The sequence below is a fragment of the Drosophila persimilis genome, unplaced genomic scaffold (genome assembly GCF_003286085.1).
Source record: "Drosophila persimilis strain 14011-0111.01,24,50 unplaced genomic scaffold, DperRS2 tig00000686-arrow-arrow-pilon, whole genome shotgun sequence".
NCBI classification, from domain to species: domain Eukaryota; kingdom Metazoa; phylum Arthropoda; class Insecta; order Diptera; family Drosophilidae; genus Drosophila; species Drosophila persimilis.
Window position 1 is genome coordinate 895,074 of NW_020825336.1, and position 18,179 is coordinate 913,252.

Genomic DNA, 18,179 nt, shown 5'->3' on the forward strand with positions numbered 1-18,179 from the left:
AAAGTCATAATCACCTGTCCATCCCATATCATCCCAAACCCGTACAGACACCTTGGGAACGGACACACGAAATTCGAAAAGCCGTAAAGCGATTTTTATGCACCAATGACATCGACAGCGTCTCTGCCGAGTGCATCGGATCGGTCTCAAGGCAGAGAAACAGACAAACAGAGAGAGAGAGAGCGAGAGAGAGAGAGAGAGAGAGAGCAGACAGCAGAGAGAAAAAACAGAACTGAAAGACCAAAGACAAATTCCTGCGTTTTTCCAGGAATTCACTCAATAAACTCAAACAAAACCCAAACATTTAACAAACGAGCAGAGCCGCAGCCACAACCACAGCCTCAGCCACAGCCTCAGCCACAGGCAGAGCCACGAAGAAGACGAAGAACGACGACAACGAAGACGAAGATGCTGACCTGACCAAGACGGAAGATGGAGATGGAGTTGGAGTTGGATATGGAGGCGAAGCTGAAGATGGGGCACAAATTGAATGGAAAGGGATGGGGGGGGGGGGGGGGAGTAATAAGAGGAAGAGACGACGATGCGAAGCGCTGAGCAAAACACAAAATAAACCAAAAAGCAGGCAAGGAATTTCAAACAAGAACCCCATAAAGTTGTTGCTCTTGTTGCACTCTCTGAAGATGGAATGGAGCTGTGAATGTGAAGTGGAAGTGGTCATGCCCCAGAGTGGCAGAATGCAGGCAGGAGGCGAGTGGCGAGTGGCGAGAGGCACAAGACAAGCAGGCGGAGAAATGCGCTTTTTTTTAAGTTCAATTCAGGGTTGGACACCACCTACTAGGCGAGCAGATTGAAGATCCCAAGATTTACCCAATTAGAAACCTATTCGGATATTTCCAAGCCGCCTCTGCGCCAATGATACTTCAAACTTCCCTTTCCAGATCCCCCAAAACTCCATTAAAACTCTGAAATACTTAGTTCTCGACTGGCAGTAGCCTTGATCACTGGTTGTGGTGTCATTTGGCAGGGTACTCGCATTATCAGCAGCGCCAAAAGGAGACACCGAGGCCACAGGTAGAGTAGCGACTGGGATGGAGATGGAGATGGAGCTGGAGATGGAGGAGTGGGCGAGCAGTCGGGAATGGGAGATGGGAGATGGGAGACGACAGCGGTGGCTGTCTGGCTGCATTCCAAGTCACACAGAAACCAAACAGAACCGAACCGGGATGCTTTGGAGGACAGGGCAGCAGAAGAAGGAAAAGTAGAAGTAGAAGCAGCCAAACCTAATCCGACTCCAAATGGGCTGCGATGCGATGTGTCGTGCCACGAACCAGCATCAGCAGGCAGCAAGCAGCTCCTCCGATGGCGCTGGCGCTGCTGCTGCTGCTGCTGCTGGTGCTGCTGGTGGTGCGGTACTTTTGCTGCGACTGCCCCTGCCGCTTCGGTCGACTCCCCTAAAAACTCCTCTAAAAATTATTTATTAACATGGTAGAAATTCGCAAACAGGTTAAAACGACCAATCAAAGCAACAACAACAACAGCAGCAGCCGCCGCAGCAGCAGCAGCAACAACAACAAAAGCGGCGGCGGCAGCCAAAGACCCAAAGTGCAGATAATATTAAAAGGCAGTCAGGCAGTGAGGCGGCAGCCAGCCCCAAGTTGCATGGACTGTGCGGAGGCCGAGAGAAACTGCGGCGGAGGAGGGGTGGGTGGAGGCGATGGCGGGGAGCTTGGGCCCCGACTGCCAGACACATTTCGAAAAGGGCCAACACGAAATTCCATGGGAGTCGTTGACTCGCTTTTGGCTGGTTACTTTTCTTGGGAAAGTTTTTGTTGAAAGTTGGATACGGGACGGGACTGTTGGACAGTAACTGAATTTTGCCTGCCTGCCTGCCTGCCTGCCTGGTCGATAAGGTGGCGGTGGCGGTGGCGGTGGCGGTGGCGCTGTGCAGAGCACACCAGCACATAAACCAGGTAGGTGGCAAGTGATTAGTAATTAATGGATAAGGTCGGTCCTACTTACATATGCATCAGTGCACATAAACACAGCGGAGACGATGGACACTGGAGTGTCCTTCAAGATTAAGTACTTGCACAGAAACCCAAAGACTTCGTGCACGTAATTCCCGTCAAGTTCCACTCCCACTACATCCTGCACTTTGAAAAGTGGCAGAAAAATGACACCCTCTCTTTCATTTGTCCTGCAGTCCCAAGAGATACAATCAGCTCGGAATTATTTTATACATGTATTTAATGGCATTATCAATTTCTGAGAGTGGAATTTTTTAGAAATTCCTTTTCCTGGTAGCGGCAGTTATTCCATATAAATAAAATGCACCATTCCCGCACTGCCCAAAGTCAGCCAAAATGACCAGCAAAAAAAAAAACAAAAATAAAAACAAAAACAAAACAAAACCCCTAACCGCAACCTCGAGAGAACGAGTCGAACTTGACAACCGGAATGTGCGAGGAATTTCTGGACCCGACCCTCGCCCTTCCATAGAAACCCGAACATAAGCAGACTTTGTGGCCAAGAAGCAAATTGGTGATTTATTTATAGCAACATCGAATCGAATTGGCAAATGCCAACGCAGACGGGGTGCAGCCAATTCTTAGGATAGTGTCGGAATCCCTTTTCGGAGGAGATAAGATTAAAAGGTTGGGCTGGCGCCAAGGGATTGTCTTCTCGGACAACCATTTGAAATAATATCCATTGGAGTCATCACAAATATATTCCGCTAATCGGCTCAAGCTTGCCATTTAAATCAAACTGCCCGCCATGTTTCGATTTCAATAACGATTAGATTTCCATAGAAATCGATTAATAGCGCCCTCTTTCAGGAAAAAATGACAACTGACTTAGTAAAATTGAAGCTCTACAGATGGCGCTCTTGGGCTTGCACCATTGCGTAAAATTCAATTATTGCGTTTTTCCGTTAAATAACGTAATGACTAGGTTAATTAACGTAATGCTACAAGGAATAAAAAAACCGCTTAAATAAATTATATCTATGATAATTGCTTCGATCGCACTTTTTTTTGCATCCCATTCTCCATTCAAGTATTCATTACCATCAATGAACTCTCGCCGGACACTATATATATTTACACGTTAGAACAGCAGCCAACGACTTATATTGATAGGCAAATTACGAGTCTGTACTATCTATTATAATGATGTTTGCACAGCGAGTAATCAGTGCAGATTGCCAGTCAATAATAATATGACACCAACGACACCCAAGATAAGCACATCATCCCTGTGGGGCCACGAAATGAACGAACCCCACTGCCATTAATCTGCGCACACAAACACATGCTCGCTGCGAACACAGGGGCATTATTTCAAACGTTTCGCAGCTGCTTTGCTGCTACTAGCCTAGCTGATAAGAGCCACTCCGACAACTGGCAGCGGGCGGCGGAACGGATCGTATCGGATCGGCTTTCAGTCATTGAAAGTGTATATACAAAAAAATAACAGCCAGCAACTCACGTAGTACGCCGGCAGTTTTCATTCGCGAACAAACGTCCAACAGACCAAGAGCGTCCAAAAGCCAAGTCGATATTCTGTTGAGGACAGTCCACAGACCGGAGATGCGCAGCTTAAACCGCTTTCGTCTCATCACCTTCGACGTGACTAACACGTTGTTGCAGTTTCGCACTAGTCCGGGCAAGCAGTATGGCGAGATCGGAGCTCTGTTTGGAGCGCGCTGTGATAACAACGAGCTGGCCAAGAACTTCAAGGCCAACTGGTGGGTTTTCCTCCTCCTGTCTGAGGGAACATCCTCCTAAGTAATGGAAAATCCTTCTTTTCAGGTACAAAATGAATCGGGATTATCCAAACTTTGGTCGGGACACAAAGCCACCGCTGGAGTGGCAGCAGTGGTGGCGTCAGCTGATAGCAGGTTCGTGTGTGTCTGTGTCGAGTGCTCAGCTCTGTGATAAACAGAAAAACCTTGTTCCAAAGTGCAAACTCTCGATGGTCGCACTCTACTAATACATGATTATAATACATTAGGTACCTTCTCGGAGAGTGGAGCTGCCATCCCAACGGAGAAGCTGACCAACTTCTCAAACCATCTGCTGGAGCTGTACAAGACATCCATTTGCTGGCAGCCCTGCAATGGCAGCGTTGAGCTATTGCAGCATCTGCGCAAGGAGCTGAAGCCGAACAAATGCAAGCTGGGGGTCATAGCAAACTTTGATCCCCGTCTGCCGGCCCTACTGCAGAACACCAAGCTGGACCAGTACTTGGACTTTGCGCTCACCTCGTACGAGGCGCAGGCAGAGAAGCCGGACCCATTGATATTCCAGCGGGCTATGGAGGAGTCGGGCCTAAAGAACCTGAAACCGGAGGAGTGTCTGCATGTGGGTGATGGTCCCACCACAGACTATCTGGCCGCCAAAGAGCTGGGTTGGTATGCAGCGCTGGTGCACGAGAAGAGCTACTCGTACTTGATGAAGAAGTACGGCGAAGATATCGACCGGGACCACGTCTTTCCCAGCCTGTACGACTTTCACAAAAAGATCTCAGATGGTGCTGTGGTCTGGTGACCACAGTCATTGTATTTCTTATGCCAAGCCTATTTCAACGTTTCTTCCTTTTGCTGCTCTTCGACTGGGGGAGGGACCTGGGCCATGAACAAATCGCCATAGGGATTGTGCGGCTTTTGGCTCTCGCGATCGTACTTGGGGCCGATGGCCCACAGCGACTCCAGATCATACTCCTCCCTGGCCCTTGGTGAAAATATATGCAATGCAATGTTGCCTGAAAATTATACTCAAATCGTTAACTTGGGGATAGCTTCGGAATATTCGGGATTTAGAGACTGACCCAAATCCATGGCCATCCAGTCGCGACTCTTGTCGCCCTCGATGCGGGGCAGAATGTCACCTTTGGTGCGCTTGATCTTGAACATGCGACGCACAAACTCCGCCGTGGATATCATGTGTCGGTAGCTGCGTCCACTGCACACCACCAGGTGATCCACATACTTGAGATCCTCGGGTACGTAGCATACGAAAATATCGTCCACATTCTCCTTGCGCAGCAGTTCCACCAAGTCCTCGATATCAAACACTCCACGGATGCCCCCTGTGAGAGGAAATTGTTGTTTAATTTGTATTATTTATGAATGCAACAACTTACTCTTCAGGTTCAAGCCATAGTACTGATCTAGAGCTGCGTCCGACTCATCTGGCAGATGTTGTTCCTGGTGGCGTGCCTCTTCCACATCGAAAATCTCGGGGGCCTCATCATCGCGGAAAACTTTGTATTTGTTCTGCACGCCGCCGACCAGAGTCTGGAAGGGATTCCCTTGCGACTTCTTGGTTTTCGACGGCTCCGTTGGTGGCGTGGAGAACTCGTGGTGGAAACACCTCAAAACGGGGACGCTGAGGCGTTTATCATGAATTAAACGAAACACGCGAGAGATCAACATATTTTAATTATTAAATAACACGCGTTAGTGGTGGGCGATGTGATTTATCGGTCAAATATACTGTCTGACCCATCGAAATATACCGAAACATACCATCTCTTTTTAAAACTATACCGTAAATTATGCTTTTTTATTATAGTAATATTATTAAATAAACATAAATAACTCTAAGTGAGTATAAATTATGTGCGTGACAACTTTGCGAGAATAAAAAATTATATTACATGTATTTATTATAGGTAAAATATAGTCCAAAGAGTAAAAATATAATTTAACTGATACGTTTCTAAATTCAACACGTTATATTCTGCTAGTACACTTTTATCTGGTGACAAAATCGTCCTGAAATAAGATAAGGAATAAAAAATAAGACCCATAGAGGATTGCAGCTCTTGAATACTCAAGAGTACTTGAGTAGCTCTTAGAAAAGTAGTTGAATGTTTCTATTACGTTGGCTTTGGATTTCTTCGTTGCCCTAGCATATCGTATCAAGATTAAGACAGTTTTGTTAAAACACTATATCCTTTTAAATTGTTTTATCGTTCTTGAATCAGCTGAGAAAATCAGCTGAGAATTTGTAGTTTTATTGAGCTAATGCAAAATGTAGAAGGTCACACTGGTTGTAAAACGTCCACACTGCTCGGAACTTGTAACTGTGAGTGAAATACATTTCGAGGGCTTTTTGCACTTTATATAAGCTGATCTAGATGCACGGGGTAAAAACAAAAAAAATTTGATTTAAAATGAGCTAAATAGCGATTAATAAAAGAAAAGTAAAGCGAGAAGTAGAGTAGTGCTCTCTCGTGCGACGATAAAATGAGTCGTAATTTTGAATGGGCTATAAAAAGGGGTATGGAAGACAGGCAAAAACATCCAATGCAAATTGCAAGTTCGTACGAACCCTCACCTAGCGTTTGAGCACAACATACCTTGTAGACTAAATCGGCAAGGTAAATTAAGCAAGTAGGGTGGGTTTTACCTTTCATGCGTTGCATTTTTGGGCCGAGTTGCCCGTTGTCCACACCCTCTTTTTCCGTCCGTTATGTAGCATGTAGCAAATGTGTAGTAGTTATTTATAAAAATTTAGCGTGCGTAAAATTCAAGCGTGACACGGTCGGTCACAACGCCGCCTGACTCCAAATTATAAGTTAAATTTGCGACAAAACGAAGGAAACAAAACAGTGCACAATGAGTGAGCAGAAAACAAGTGGGTCGCCGTCCCCAACGACCACAAAGGATAACGCGGCCGCCAGGCAGAAAATCGAAACGGAATATAACAATAAAAAGACTGGATCGGGCTGGCATCGCTTCTACAAGGTAAAAACAACAACAACACCAATGACGGGCTACTGCTGTTGCTGTTGCAGTGAGAAGGGAGAATAATTGCACCACTTTCAAGAACAGTGGAGAAAAAGCAATGGTTTGGCGACTCCAGGAAGGAGGATGCACGTAGCAGCAGCGACAGCCTGGCAGGAGTCACAAACGTGTACACAAAAATTTGTATTGTATTCCTTTTCGATTCGATTTCCACGAAAATGTGATGAGTGCGCAAAAGGCTTCTGCAGATGCCTCCACCACCAACACACATGCATATCTAAATGGGAGAATGTGTGTGTGTGTAGGCACGCCGCCTCTGGCCCCACTGTTGTCATGTGAGCGTGAATGTGTGTGTGCCAGTGTGGTTGTGTTGGTGGCTGTTGCTCCGTCTTTGGTTATAAGTGGTCCCCAGCCTGGCTCAAACAGCATTTGACCAAAAAAAAAAACAGAATAAAGTGTACAAACAGATTCTCACACACATGCATAGACCTATGCACGTTCATACACAGCTACAGCTACAGTGACAGCTCTGCTCACCTGCTGCACTCTGCTTTGAATTTGGCTGCAGCTCAAACAACAGTACTTGCGTGGTGTGCGTGTGTGTGTTTTAGAGAGTGTGTGTTTGCATATTTATGCTGTTTCTGGTGTTTCTCTCTTTTTGAGAAATGCTGTTCCCAGCGCTACCCCATTCTTTACACCTCTGCTTCCCCCCTTTTGAAACTTTTATGATTAGCCGAATTCCCGTCTCTTTTTATTTTCTTTTTCTAATAATTATTGATAGGCCTCTGCCCCCTAGTATATTGGGTTTTGGTTCCGCGAATTTTGGGGCCCATAACTGAAAGGCGGGTTTTTCCAGGAAACAATTTTTGCATTTTGCTTTGTTTTGATTGCTGGACGTTTGTTGATATAGGAGTTAAGTGATGGGGAGGAAGGGAGGGAGGATACTTTGACAAGCTTATTTTTATCGCAACGCATGAATTGTGCGAGGACTGTTAGGGGGAGGGGGGGTTAGACTAGCTTTTTTCCACTTGGGAACTATTCCAATACACACACACACACACACACACACAAACATATGTATGGACACTCTATCCAGTTACACACACACTCGCACGCATCTCTCGCCAAGGGGCACAAAGGGCATGCGTCTGGTTTTGAGTCTTTCTTTGGGTTTCTTCTTGTTGCTGTGGCTGTTCCTGCTCCTCACTGCTCTTTCTTCTGGTTCATTGCTGGCAGTTTCTGCTTTATAGCCAGTTCCGGCGAAATGTGTCTTCAGCTGCTGCCGCTGCTTGGAAGAGCTCTGCCATGGCCAGGCAGGCACTCACTTGAATTGGGATTTCACGGAATTCAGCTTCGCAGTTAGGAAGAGGATGCCTCTATCTGTGTGCATGCGTGTCTGTTGGCTTGTGTGTGTGTGGCTGTGTGTGTGTATCTTCCTTTATGGCCTCGCAATGGCATCCTTTTGTGCCCAGCGGAGGATAATCTAATTTTCCAACTAACTGAAAGTAGTCGTCCCTGCACCACAACACGACAACAAACAACACAAATTATGTGTCGCAAAACAAATTTTTTTTTTCGGTGGAACATCGCATCCCCGTGGATGATATTTCTATTGAAATCTTCCATAAAATACAAAAACAAAAAAAAAGGCGAATTCAAGTTTTTGTTATGCTTTTTGCGCACTTGGCGTATAATCATTTCCATTGAACGCACTCCACTCCCGTTATGCTTCCCGCTCTCTCTCTATCCCTCTCTCTCTCTCTCTCTCTCTGTCTTTTTGGAATGGATCCGCATCCAGTCTATCATCTTACACCTTGCCAGCCGCATTCACTCATCCATCCATTCCATCCATTCCCTCCTTCCACCGTTCCATCCATCCTTCCATTATGACAACCGCCGTGAAGTGTGACGCTGTGCCGCGGAGGGGGGGCGCTGGTGGTCGGGGGCGTGTTGCAATTATGCTCTGCATGCATGCAACGCTTTTTGTTTTGTTTTGTTTTGCTTGGCTTTTCTTTCGAGAAATACAATTCTTTGCACGCTTTGAAAATTCAAGACGGACCCCATCTACTCTCCCCTCCCTCTCTGGTATTTCTCAATTATCCTTCTCGTGTGTTTGTTTGCCTGTGTGCTTGTGTGTGTTTATAGCTTTAAACGGTAGAAGGGTCACCTGGATAATCAAGAAGCATAAAATAACTGTTGCTGCTTCGGCCACAAGTTGGTTAGGAAAGAACCAGTCGATCTCTAATACATCTATTAAGTACGAAATATTGAATAATGGAGCAGTATGTGATTTCCAATGGGTGTACCCGTGTATAGGATATAAGAGAGATTCCTTAGATTCGTAGCTAGTCTCTCAGTTGAAAAGGTATCGCAGTCGTAGCTCGATTCACTGTGTGGAAAATGCATTCATTCTTAAAGACAATATGAAAACAAAACATTCATAATATAGCTATTTTGAATGAGATATAATTGTCATGGGAATGAACAGTCCAGTCCTACCTAAGCTTCCATCAACCAAAGCCCAGCTTCGAGTCATTTTTTCTGCGTTCGATATCTCACATATTCTCACGTGACATGTGATAACTCATCATAACCATACTCGTACATCTCTCTTTTTATAACAAGTGGTTTAAAATAATATGAATTATTTGAAAATGATGTTGTACACTTATGTCCTTTCCCCAAGGGATTATCAATTATTGTAATAATCGGAAATCCCTCTTGGGCATTTTTTTGTGCCTGTAATAAACATTTCACTTGAATGTTCTGCTTATCGGACATTGCTCCGCTGATTGCGTAAGAGGGTCCAAAATGTATTTCATAAGAGGAAAAGTACATGCAATCAATGGATCCCAGGGCTCTCTCGGCTGATTCACACACACACTACCCCACACAATGAAAAATGGACAATTAACAACTGCTTTTTGGCGAACTGTAATCATCGAGAACGTCACTCGGCAAAGTTACTCATACCGAAAGCGCAGCATATTTGATGGAGTATGTGCCGTCTGATTACGAGCAGCTGGGTATGGTATCTGGGATGGCAACCAACCACACACCCATCAGCATATGCTCCACTCGTACATGCCATAAGCGGGGCTTGAGATGCACTTGTCACCGTGTGGATTGGCGCCATTGACCCTGTTTGCTGTTCTATTTGATGGTGCTGCTGAATGGTTCGATTCGTTTACAGCTGTGCCATCAATTGTATATTCAGAAACACACATTCGGCTGATAGAGCCGGCCGCAAGCAGCCAAAGCGGCCAAAGATAATGCCATTAACGACAGAACAGGCAGGGCAGCAGTCATCGTTGCCTGGCTAATTAGTCATGGCCGGTTTGTCAGCTGGGTGGGTGCCTCTGCCCCTGTCTCTGCCTCTGCCTCCGTGCCGTGCCGTGCCTCTATCTATTTAACTGGTAGATGGGTGATGGTGCCATTGGTGATGGGTTAGGCCCACCGCTTAAAGAGAAATGCGACCAACTTCTGTTCATATATGTATGTACATATGCATGTACATATGTGGGATGAATCAGTGGCCGGGGGCAGCCCTCCACACATGATAAAAGATATTGGATTTCTGTTGAATTACAAGAAAAATCCATGCGCTTTGAAACACTATATATGGAATATTGTGGTATATTTGAAATAAGCTCAAAGAATGTGATGAGTCGAGTATACATATATAGTAATTTGAATATCACTTCACATGATTTTAATTAACTTATATTTTTTCCCCCCATTCGGTGCTGTCAATTCCTTCAACTATCGGCTATAAGCCAGAGTCTGCTGTGGCCAATCTCTATCTCCTTAATTGTTGTTATTGTTTCCGGCAAAAGCACACGTATTAGCACATAAATTCTAATAGGTCCAATTTGAATTTTTTCTAGGAAATCTCTGAGAAATGTGATCGCGGGGCAAAAGTGCAACAGTTTAGTACACTGGAATCGGAGCGGTCTCAGAACCGAGGCCTGAATCGATATAGGGATGTGAATCCCTATGATCACTCGCGGATTGTTCTAAAGCGCGGCAGTGTGGACTACATCAATGCCAATCTGGTGAAGGTAAGCGCAGTCATTTGCCTTCTTTTCAATCAGAGGTCTAAGGATGATTTCTACATCCATTCGTTTAGCTTGAGCGTGCCGATCGCCAGTACATACTGACCCAGGGTCCCTTGGAAGATACTGTGGGGCACTTCTGGCTGATGGTCTGGGAGCAAAAGTCCAGCGCCATTCTCATGCTCAATAAGCTTATGGAGAAGAAGCAGATCAAATGCCACCTGTACTGGCCGAATCAGCTCGGACCGGAGAAGGCCCTCAAGCTGCCCAACGTTCAGCTCACCGTGGAGCTTGTGCGCTGCGAGACGTATCAGAACTTTGTACGGCGGTGGTTCAAGTGAGTGGCTAAGCGGCTGGCCCCTAAAGGAGGAAAAACTAATGTGATAAAAACCTTCCCCGCCACCCACAGATTAACCGATCTCGAAACGCAGAAGAGCCGCGAGGTGATGCAGTTCCACTACATCACATGGCCAGATTTTGGCATTCCCAGTTCGCCAGATGCATTCCTGAAATTCTTGCAGCAAGTACGTGACTCTGGCTGCCTCAGCAACGACGTCGGTCCGGCCGTGGTGCACTGCAGTGCCGGCATTGGTCGCTCGGGCACTTTCTGCCTGGTTGACTGTTGCCTCGTGCTCGTGGACAAGCACGGGGAGTGCAATGTGTCGCAGGTTCTGTGCGAGCTGCGCAGCTACCGCATGGGACTGATACAGACATCCGACCAGCTGGACTTTTCCTATCAGGCCATCATCGAGGGCATCAAGAAACTGAACGATCCCGTATGTATGCGCTCGCAGCGGCCGGCGTGCGGGAGCTGGACTTGGTGTTGGATGCTGGCTGGGCGCCAGTCCGCTGCCAAGCGCCGCCGTTTACAGTGGAGATTCTTCTCTGTGCTTAGGCGTTAGACTAATCCGAAATTCTCTCTTCTCTCTCTCTTTTCTCGCTTTTGCAGAGCTTTCTCGACGCTAAGGAACCAATCATTGGCAATGAGACAGATACACATGCACAGGATGAGCTGCCGCCTCCGCTGCCGCCTCGGACACATTCGCTGAATTTGCCGCTGGCCCCCAACGCGGGCGGAGTTCTCTCGCTGAACATGCGAGCCGCCCAATCCAATGGCGAGGAGGTGGCTGCCGAAAACATTGGCGACAAGCCCTCGGTGCTGAGCAGCAAGGATGCACTGAACAATTTTATCAATCAGCACGAGATCATCAACGCTGAGGTGGCCGACAGTCTGCGTCCCTTGCCGCCGTTGCCGTCTAGACCTTTAAGGTCGTTGCAGGAGTCGGATAGCGATGAGGACTACGACCTAGATGAGGAAGACGATGACGATGATGATGACGAAGAGGACGACGATGTTGACGAGGAGTACGAGACCATTAATGAGCTCGATGTGGAGCCCGTCAATGGAAATGTATCGACGACGACACCCCAAGCCGATGATGTGAATGCCAATAGCGAGAAGCCAGCAGCACCTGCCGAACAGCACAAGGCCAATGGTATTGACACAGCGGGCCAGACTCCAGCGAGGTAATACAAATGATGATGGAAACCACTCTGGGATTCTGCCCTAACCTTTTCGTTTTATTTTCAGTCCTGAGAACGAGCTAAAGCGACGAAAACGCACCGAACAGCAGGCCCATCTGCAGAAGCAAATCAACAACATGAAAAGGAAGCTGCGGGAGAGCGAGGACAACCAGAAGGCGTCAAAAAAAGGAAGGTCATTACTCACATATATTGCGGCTGGTGTTGTGGTGGGCGTGATTTGCGCATACGCATACACGAAGCTAGGTTAAGTGCCCACCCCCCATCCCCAGTCCCACCTACCCACTAAGTAGATGTAGACCTAGCCATTGAGTAGGCATTAGTAGCAATAGCAGTATGACGCCCGTTGCCGCGGGACACCGATCCTCGGCAGCTCGCCACGAGCGTCACGAACGTCACGCGTCGGGTCGCATTGTGAGTCTCTCATCGAGCCTCGGGCTAACATCTAATGTCAGCACGGATCGGATTGGATCGCCTCGCAACGCAATCATCCCGACGATTGGGTTGAAAGAACGATACGATACACATAATGCATATATATTAGGGAATTTTTTTACGAGTATATGAAACAAAACAAACGAAGAAAGAAGCAAGAGCAAAAGTAAAAACTAAGCGAAAATCGGGTAGAAATCACGTAACAAGTAGATTTTGCGCAATAGACTGACATTTTAGATCAAATTTATTTTTTTCATTTTAATAATGGAAATACTTAAATAACAAAACCCTGAAGAGAACCCCGGAAACCCAGACTTCCTGCACATATTATAGTTTTCGACACCCCGCACATACCCCTACACCAACACCAACACCCAAATCCGAAATCCGAAATCCACCCAAATCACATCCTTCGCTCGCTATGCAATAAAAATTGATTCACGAATCCTATATCTATTATATTTACGAGCCACGATCCAGACAGACACACACGCCCACGCGCTTCACTTGTTGTTGTACAGCAATTTCTTATCGCATACGACTTACATATGTATGTACAATTATTTATGAAGATTTACGTGAAGATCAAACACTTGTTGTAGTAGTACCATGGCAAACAAACGAAATGCAGCAATGTGCCAAAAAAGGAAAGCAAAAAGAGAAAACGAACATAAGAACAATGTGAAAAGCCCCTTCATGACTTTAAATTATACTTTGCTCCGGATCCCTTCCTTTCCCACATTTTAATTGTTGTTTTTAACGATTTATCATACAATGCACCCTACAAAAACGAAAGGAAGAAAGAACGAACGAAGAAATGCAGCGCCATTGAAGCAATAATAAAAAGTAATGCAAAATAGCACAAAAAACTACGAGTAAAACACTATGATTATGATATATCTATATACATATATATACGATACGTGTAGGTTTTGCTATAGCAAAATCATTTATATATTTTTTTTTTGTATTCTACTATAAACGAAACGAAAAATTATAAGGAATCAGAATCAGAATGAGAACCGGGAGTAACTATACAATGGTTTTGCCCCCATAGATTAAGTGTGTATGTCCCGTAGAACTAGAACCGCAGAATAGAAAGAGAACGAATGCGTGCAAGAATACCTACCATAAGAGTTATTTTTTATATATGTGTAATCCACAATTTATCGAAGAATTCAACTAACCAGATGCTGCAGAGAAACTACATTAAACAGAGACGGACATTAAATAAACGAAAGAAAGTGCAATGACACGCAATGGCTGAATAAAAAGTGGAATGGAATCGGATGATCAGTGGAGCGAAGTTGAGAGAGAGGGATAACTTTTATAAACTTAAACTAATAAACGAAAAATACATATTTATATAAAGTATATTTAACGAGTAACAACATGAACAATACCTATAGTAATGCCTAGTTAACTGAACAATTGGTTAAGTACACACACAAACATACGAAATCCCCCCACTCCCACAACACAACACACCACACCACACCACACAACGAACCACACACGCAATACAACAATATAAGCCTATATGAGAGATGAACGAACAGAGAGAAGTGAGAGAAAGTATTCAAATAAAGCTATATATGTATAAGACACCAAGAATTGAGCCTCTTCTATGCTATGCCGAGTACTTTTTTATTTATTTATTACGATTCATAACTCCTCGTTTTCATCTGTTTGATTTCAGACGCGATAACAACAGAAACAGAAGTCACAAAATGTGCAAGAAATCGTAACTGCCCATCTCATGCACAGACCATCAAGACCAGCACCAACACAAAGAATCAAAATTAACATATCACTTGACATAATATAATTGTAGATTTTATTGCAGAAATAAACATAATTATAAATTCTAGATTCGTAAATCATTTTAAGTGCAACGGCTTTTGCCGATAGTTCCACACATCGATTGGTCTTGTCTGCAAGTGTGCGACCACTAACCATAACATATATCGATGTGTTGAGTTGAATGTATATTTCATAAATGTCACCAATCTATTAAATTTCATTGTTTAATGTATAGTAAAGAACCTAGGGTATAAAAACATCCATATGCAGGTTTTTGAATTTTGGTTTATTCCACTGGATCGCATTCATATCCTTGTCACTCATTCACTTTCAAACAGGCGCAGTTCCAGCGATTATCTAGTCGATAGTATCGATAGCATCGTCCCGTAACATTGGAACGGAATGAAGAAAGGATATTTTATAGTTGAGGAATTGTTTGTTATCCAAGGCTAGCTTTTAAAGCTATCTCAACTAAATTTTCCTTTTTTTAGTTTTCTTGCAGAGACCAAGAGCCCATGGGCAGAGAACGATTAGCCCATTGTCGACCAGCGAGTATTAAAATAAAATCAACGAAAATTATGAAAATTTAAGAATTCTAGCGCAGCTCTGGTGAAAAATATCGTGGTCTTTTTTTAAGTGAATATAAATTATTTGTATTGTCTTTTTAACTGAAGTTGTTCTCCTGTTTTAATAATGGGGGCTTAAGTGGCCCAACAATCCACTAATAGTATCCTGTATGGGTTAGTGGTGTGATGTGACCATCGATATACTGAACTGTCAGAAACCGATTAGTACTCGATACTTCAATACATCAAAAAGTACTCGGTTCTGCACTTTTGTTTTTGTTCAGCAAATTTCGTATAAATTCTCAACTTTGGGCCAGGTGTAGCGGGCAATTTGTCTCACAATCTCATTTTAGAATAATGCCTGCTGTCGAGGAAGCGAAAATAATCAAATTTCTATCCAAGGTATGTCACGCAGATGAGTCATTGTCGAGGGGCATCTCCCCACTTTGTGACTCTCGGGAAACTTGTTTGTCTAATTTCGCATGCAACGCAATTAACGACGTGTATCCTTTTTTTTGCTTTCAGTATAAATATGTCGACGTCACTAAGAAAGATGTGATAGATGTTGTCACAACGTACCGAAGTCTGACCTACGACCTGCAAAAGTTTGGTAAGTCTATACCGCCTGATAGCAGCATCCAATTAACCATTTTCCCCGTCTACCCTTCGCCAGTGTTCAATGATGGAAGCTATAAAGATCTGTTTACCCTGCAGGGCACCATACCGGTTGTCTACAAAAGTAATTTTTGCACTTAGTCCAATTCGAGGCTCTGATTATGATGGAAATTATATTTGTATATTCAATAGATAACACCTACTACATTCCCATATGTATATGGCTGATGGACACTCATCCGCAGAACGCGCCTATGTGCTTTGTGAAGCCCACACCTAGCATGCATATAAAGGTGTCCATGTATGTGGATCACAATGGAAAAGTATATCTGCCGTACTTGCACGACTGGCAGCCGAACTCTTCGGATCTGCTATCCCTCATACAGGTCATGATTGTGACATTCGGCGACCATCCGCCAGTGTACTCGAATCCCAAGGAACAACAATTGGCTACGCCATATCCACCAAATGGTGAGTGGGTGTTCAAGTTATACCGAAAATCTCACATCTAATTGGATTCCGTTCTGCCATCTAGCTTACATGCAACAATCGGGAGGTGCTGGGGCCAGCAACTCCTTTCTGCCTTATCCTACAGCCAGTGGTGCGAGCGGTGGCAACTTTCCGCCCTATCCGACAGGTGCTAATTTCGGACCCTATCCACCAGGCGGATCGGGGGGCAATGCCGCCGGCTATCCGCCCTACATGAATTTCCCACAACAGCCTGGCAGTTACCCACCTGCTGGGGGCTACGTAAGAATCTTATTTGAAATGGAAAATGCATTTCAGTTTCAATGATTGTGTGACTTTTCTAGAACCCATCGGCGATTCCCAGCTCGACGGGCACCATTACCGAGGAGCACATCAAGGCTTCACTCATCAGCGCTGTCGAGGATAAGCTTCGCCGTCGCATACAGGAGAAGGTAAATCAGTATCAGGCCGAAATCGAAACGCTGAATCGCACCAAACAGGAATTGGTCGAGGGCAGCACGAAGATTGATTCCATCATATCGCGCCTCGAGCGCGAGCAGGTGGACCTGCAGAAGAACATTAACGTATTACGCGACAAGGAGCAGGAGTTGGAGAAGAGTCTGGAGACGCTCGAGAATGCAGAAGCCATTGATCCGGACGAGGCCGTGACCACAACGGCACCACTTTACAGACAGTGAGTCCAATCCAGTTGCATTCCAAGTTATCCTTGTTTGTAATTTTTTTGTGCTCTATTTCAGATTACTCAATGCCTATGCCGACGAGGCTGCCACAGAGGATGCCATTTATTATCTGGGCGAGGGTTTGCGCGGCGGGGTCATCGATCTGGAGACCTTCCTCAAGCACGTCCGCACACTCTCGCGCAAACAGTTCATCTTGCGAGCCACAATGCAAAAGTGTAGACAAAAGGCTGGACTCGCCGGCTAGTTTCCGGATACGACGTCAATAATAGCTTCTTTTTTTTCAATAAGCCGCAGTTATTATAATTTTTCGATTGATTGCAACTCTGGGGTGCATCAATACACATGATTGATATGTTAACATAATATATTCGATATTGTTTCAAGCGCAAATTAAATCTTTGAAATTACAATAAAAGGCCACACGTACGTTCACGCCCACGACAGGTCTTCTAGTTTATTTCTATTATGGAATGGTTATTGCCTTATTTTCATACGTAAATACCGACGGTGAGTAGAAGGAACACAATGCCAAAGCCGAGAAATATCGAGGCACACAAGCTAATCAGCAGTTCCTTAATCAGAGTCTTTTCCTTGGTGGTCTTCCGGGATACGACAAAGATGAAGAACCAGGCCGTGAAGAATGTTCCGATGGTGAGAAGCACGGTCGCGAGGTGGGGAAATACCGCTGGATTGATGGGCGAAACGTAGCGCTTCATGTTTTCAAACGAGACGGTGTCCATGCTGCAATAATCAAAATGTGCTTTAGTTTGTCAGCCAACCCTTACTCTCTGGTTACTTCAATTTACTTTGTTATTTAAATCTTTATTTGTTAAAATCGACGCAAATCGTACGTGGCCGGCAGCTAGTGTTGTATTCAGTGTGACCGTGGACCTATCGATAAAGTATACGGTCTGACCCTCAGAAATATACCGTAAGTATACCGATCAAAAAGACAGCAAATTTCATACAATCCAATAAAAAGGTGTCCTAAAATTTGAAAATCTTTTAGAAAGCTGATTCATCAATCGGGTACAACTATGTTTTTAGGGCTGAGGGTCCAAGTTAGCTAGTAATATTAAAACGAGGAATACAATATGATTTCCGATCATGGACAGAGAACGATAAACCAACAAACTTCACGAGAATTATGAAAATTGAAGAATTTTAACGCAGTTCAGGTGAAAGGATTATTTTCCGCGATTTAACTCAGGCTGGTCACCGGTTTAAAGATGGTTAACTGGGTTAAACTAGTTTTTTGAATTGGTATATTTTAAAAATG

General features: G+C 44.8%; 5 protein-coding genes across 6 annotated transcripts; 3 read left to right on the forward strand and 2 right to left on the reverse strand.

Annotated features, from left to right (window-relative positions):
• Positions 1–3,450: 3,450 nt before the first annotated feature.
• On the forward strand, positions 3,451–4,541 carry LOC6600547 (rhythmically expressed gene 2 protein). The gene is made up of 3 exons (XM_002025664.2): positions 3,451–3,709; positions 3,774–3,862; positions 3,976–4,541. The coding sequence occupies exons 1-3, from the start codon at positions 3,552–3,554 to the stop codon at positions 4,509–4,511; spliced, it is 783 nt and encodes a 260-aa protein (XP_002025700.1). The 5' UTR covers positions 3,451–3,551; the 3' UTR covers positions 4,512–4,541.
• LOC6600548 lies at positions 4,488–5,413 on the reverse strand. The gene is made up of 3 exons (XM_026991795.1): positions 5,107–5,413; positions 4,792–5,052; positions 4,488–4,725 (listed from the first exon to the last, which is right to left on the reverse strand). The coding sequence occupies exons 1-3, from the start codon at positions 5,396–5,398 to the stop codon at positions 4,541–4,543; spliced, it is 738 nt and encodes a 245-aa protein (XP_026847596.1). The 5' UTR covers positions 5,399–5,413; the 3' UTR covers positions 4,488–4,540.
• Positions 5,414–6,505: 1,092 nt separating this feature from the next.
• Positions 6,506–14,617, forward strand: LOC6600549 (tyrosine-protein phosphatase non-receptor type 61F). Of its 2 annotated transcripts, XM_026991698.1 has the most exons (7): positions 6,506–6,715; positions 10,603–10,776; positions 10,845–11,107; positions 11,180–11,546; positions 11,720–12,297; positions 12,362–12,487; positions 14,447–14,617. In XM_026991698.1, exons 1-7 carry the CDS (start codon positions 6,587–6,589, stop codon positions 14,493–14,495), a joined length of 1,686 nt encoding a protein of 561 aa, XP_026847499.1. In that variant the 5' UTR covers positions 6,506–6,586; the 3' UTR covers positions 14,496–14,617. The 2 variants fall into 2 exon arrangements, with proteins under 2 accessions (XP_026847499.1, XP_002025702.1); XM_002025666.2 differs by lacking the exon at positions 14,447–14,617 and having other exon boundaries at positions 6,507–6,715; positions 12,362–14,361.
• A 777-nt stretch (positions 14,618–15,394) lies between these two features.
• LOC6600550 (tumor susceptibility gene 101 protein) lies at positions 15,395–17,341 on the forward strand. Its single transcript, XM_002025667.2, has 7 exons — positions 15,395–15,518; positions 15,642–15,726; positions 15,790–15,855; positions 15,924–16,202; positions 16,267–16,481; positions 16,544–16,893; positions 16,958–17,341. Exons 1-7 carry the CDS (start codon positions 15,474–15,476, stop codon positions 17,142–17,144), a joined length of 1,227 nt encoding a protein of 408 aa, XP_002025703.1. The 5' UTR covers positions 15,395–15,473; the 3' UTR covers positions 17,145–17,341.
• On the reverse strand, positions 17,325–17,747 carry LOC6600551 (transmembrane protein 258 homolog). The gene is made up of 2 exons (XM_002025668.2): positions 17,707–17,747; positions 17,325–17,641 (listed from the first exon to the last, which is right to left on the reverse strand). Exon 2 carries the CDS (start codon positions 17,638–17,640, stop codon positions 17,389–17,391), a length of 252 nt encoding a protein of 83 aa, XP_002025704.2. The 5' UTR covers position 17,641; positions 17,707–17,747; the 3' UTR covers positions 17,325–17,388.
• Positions 17,748–18,179: the final 432 nt, after the last annotated feature.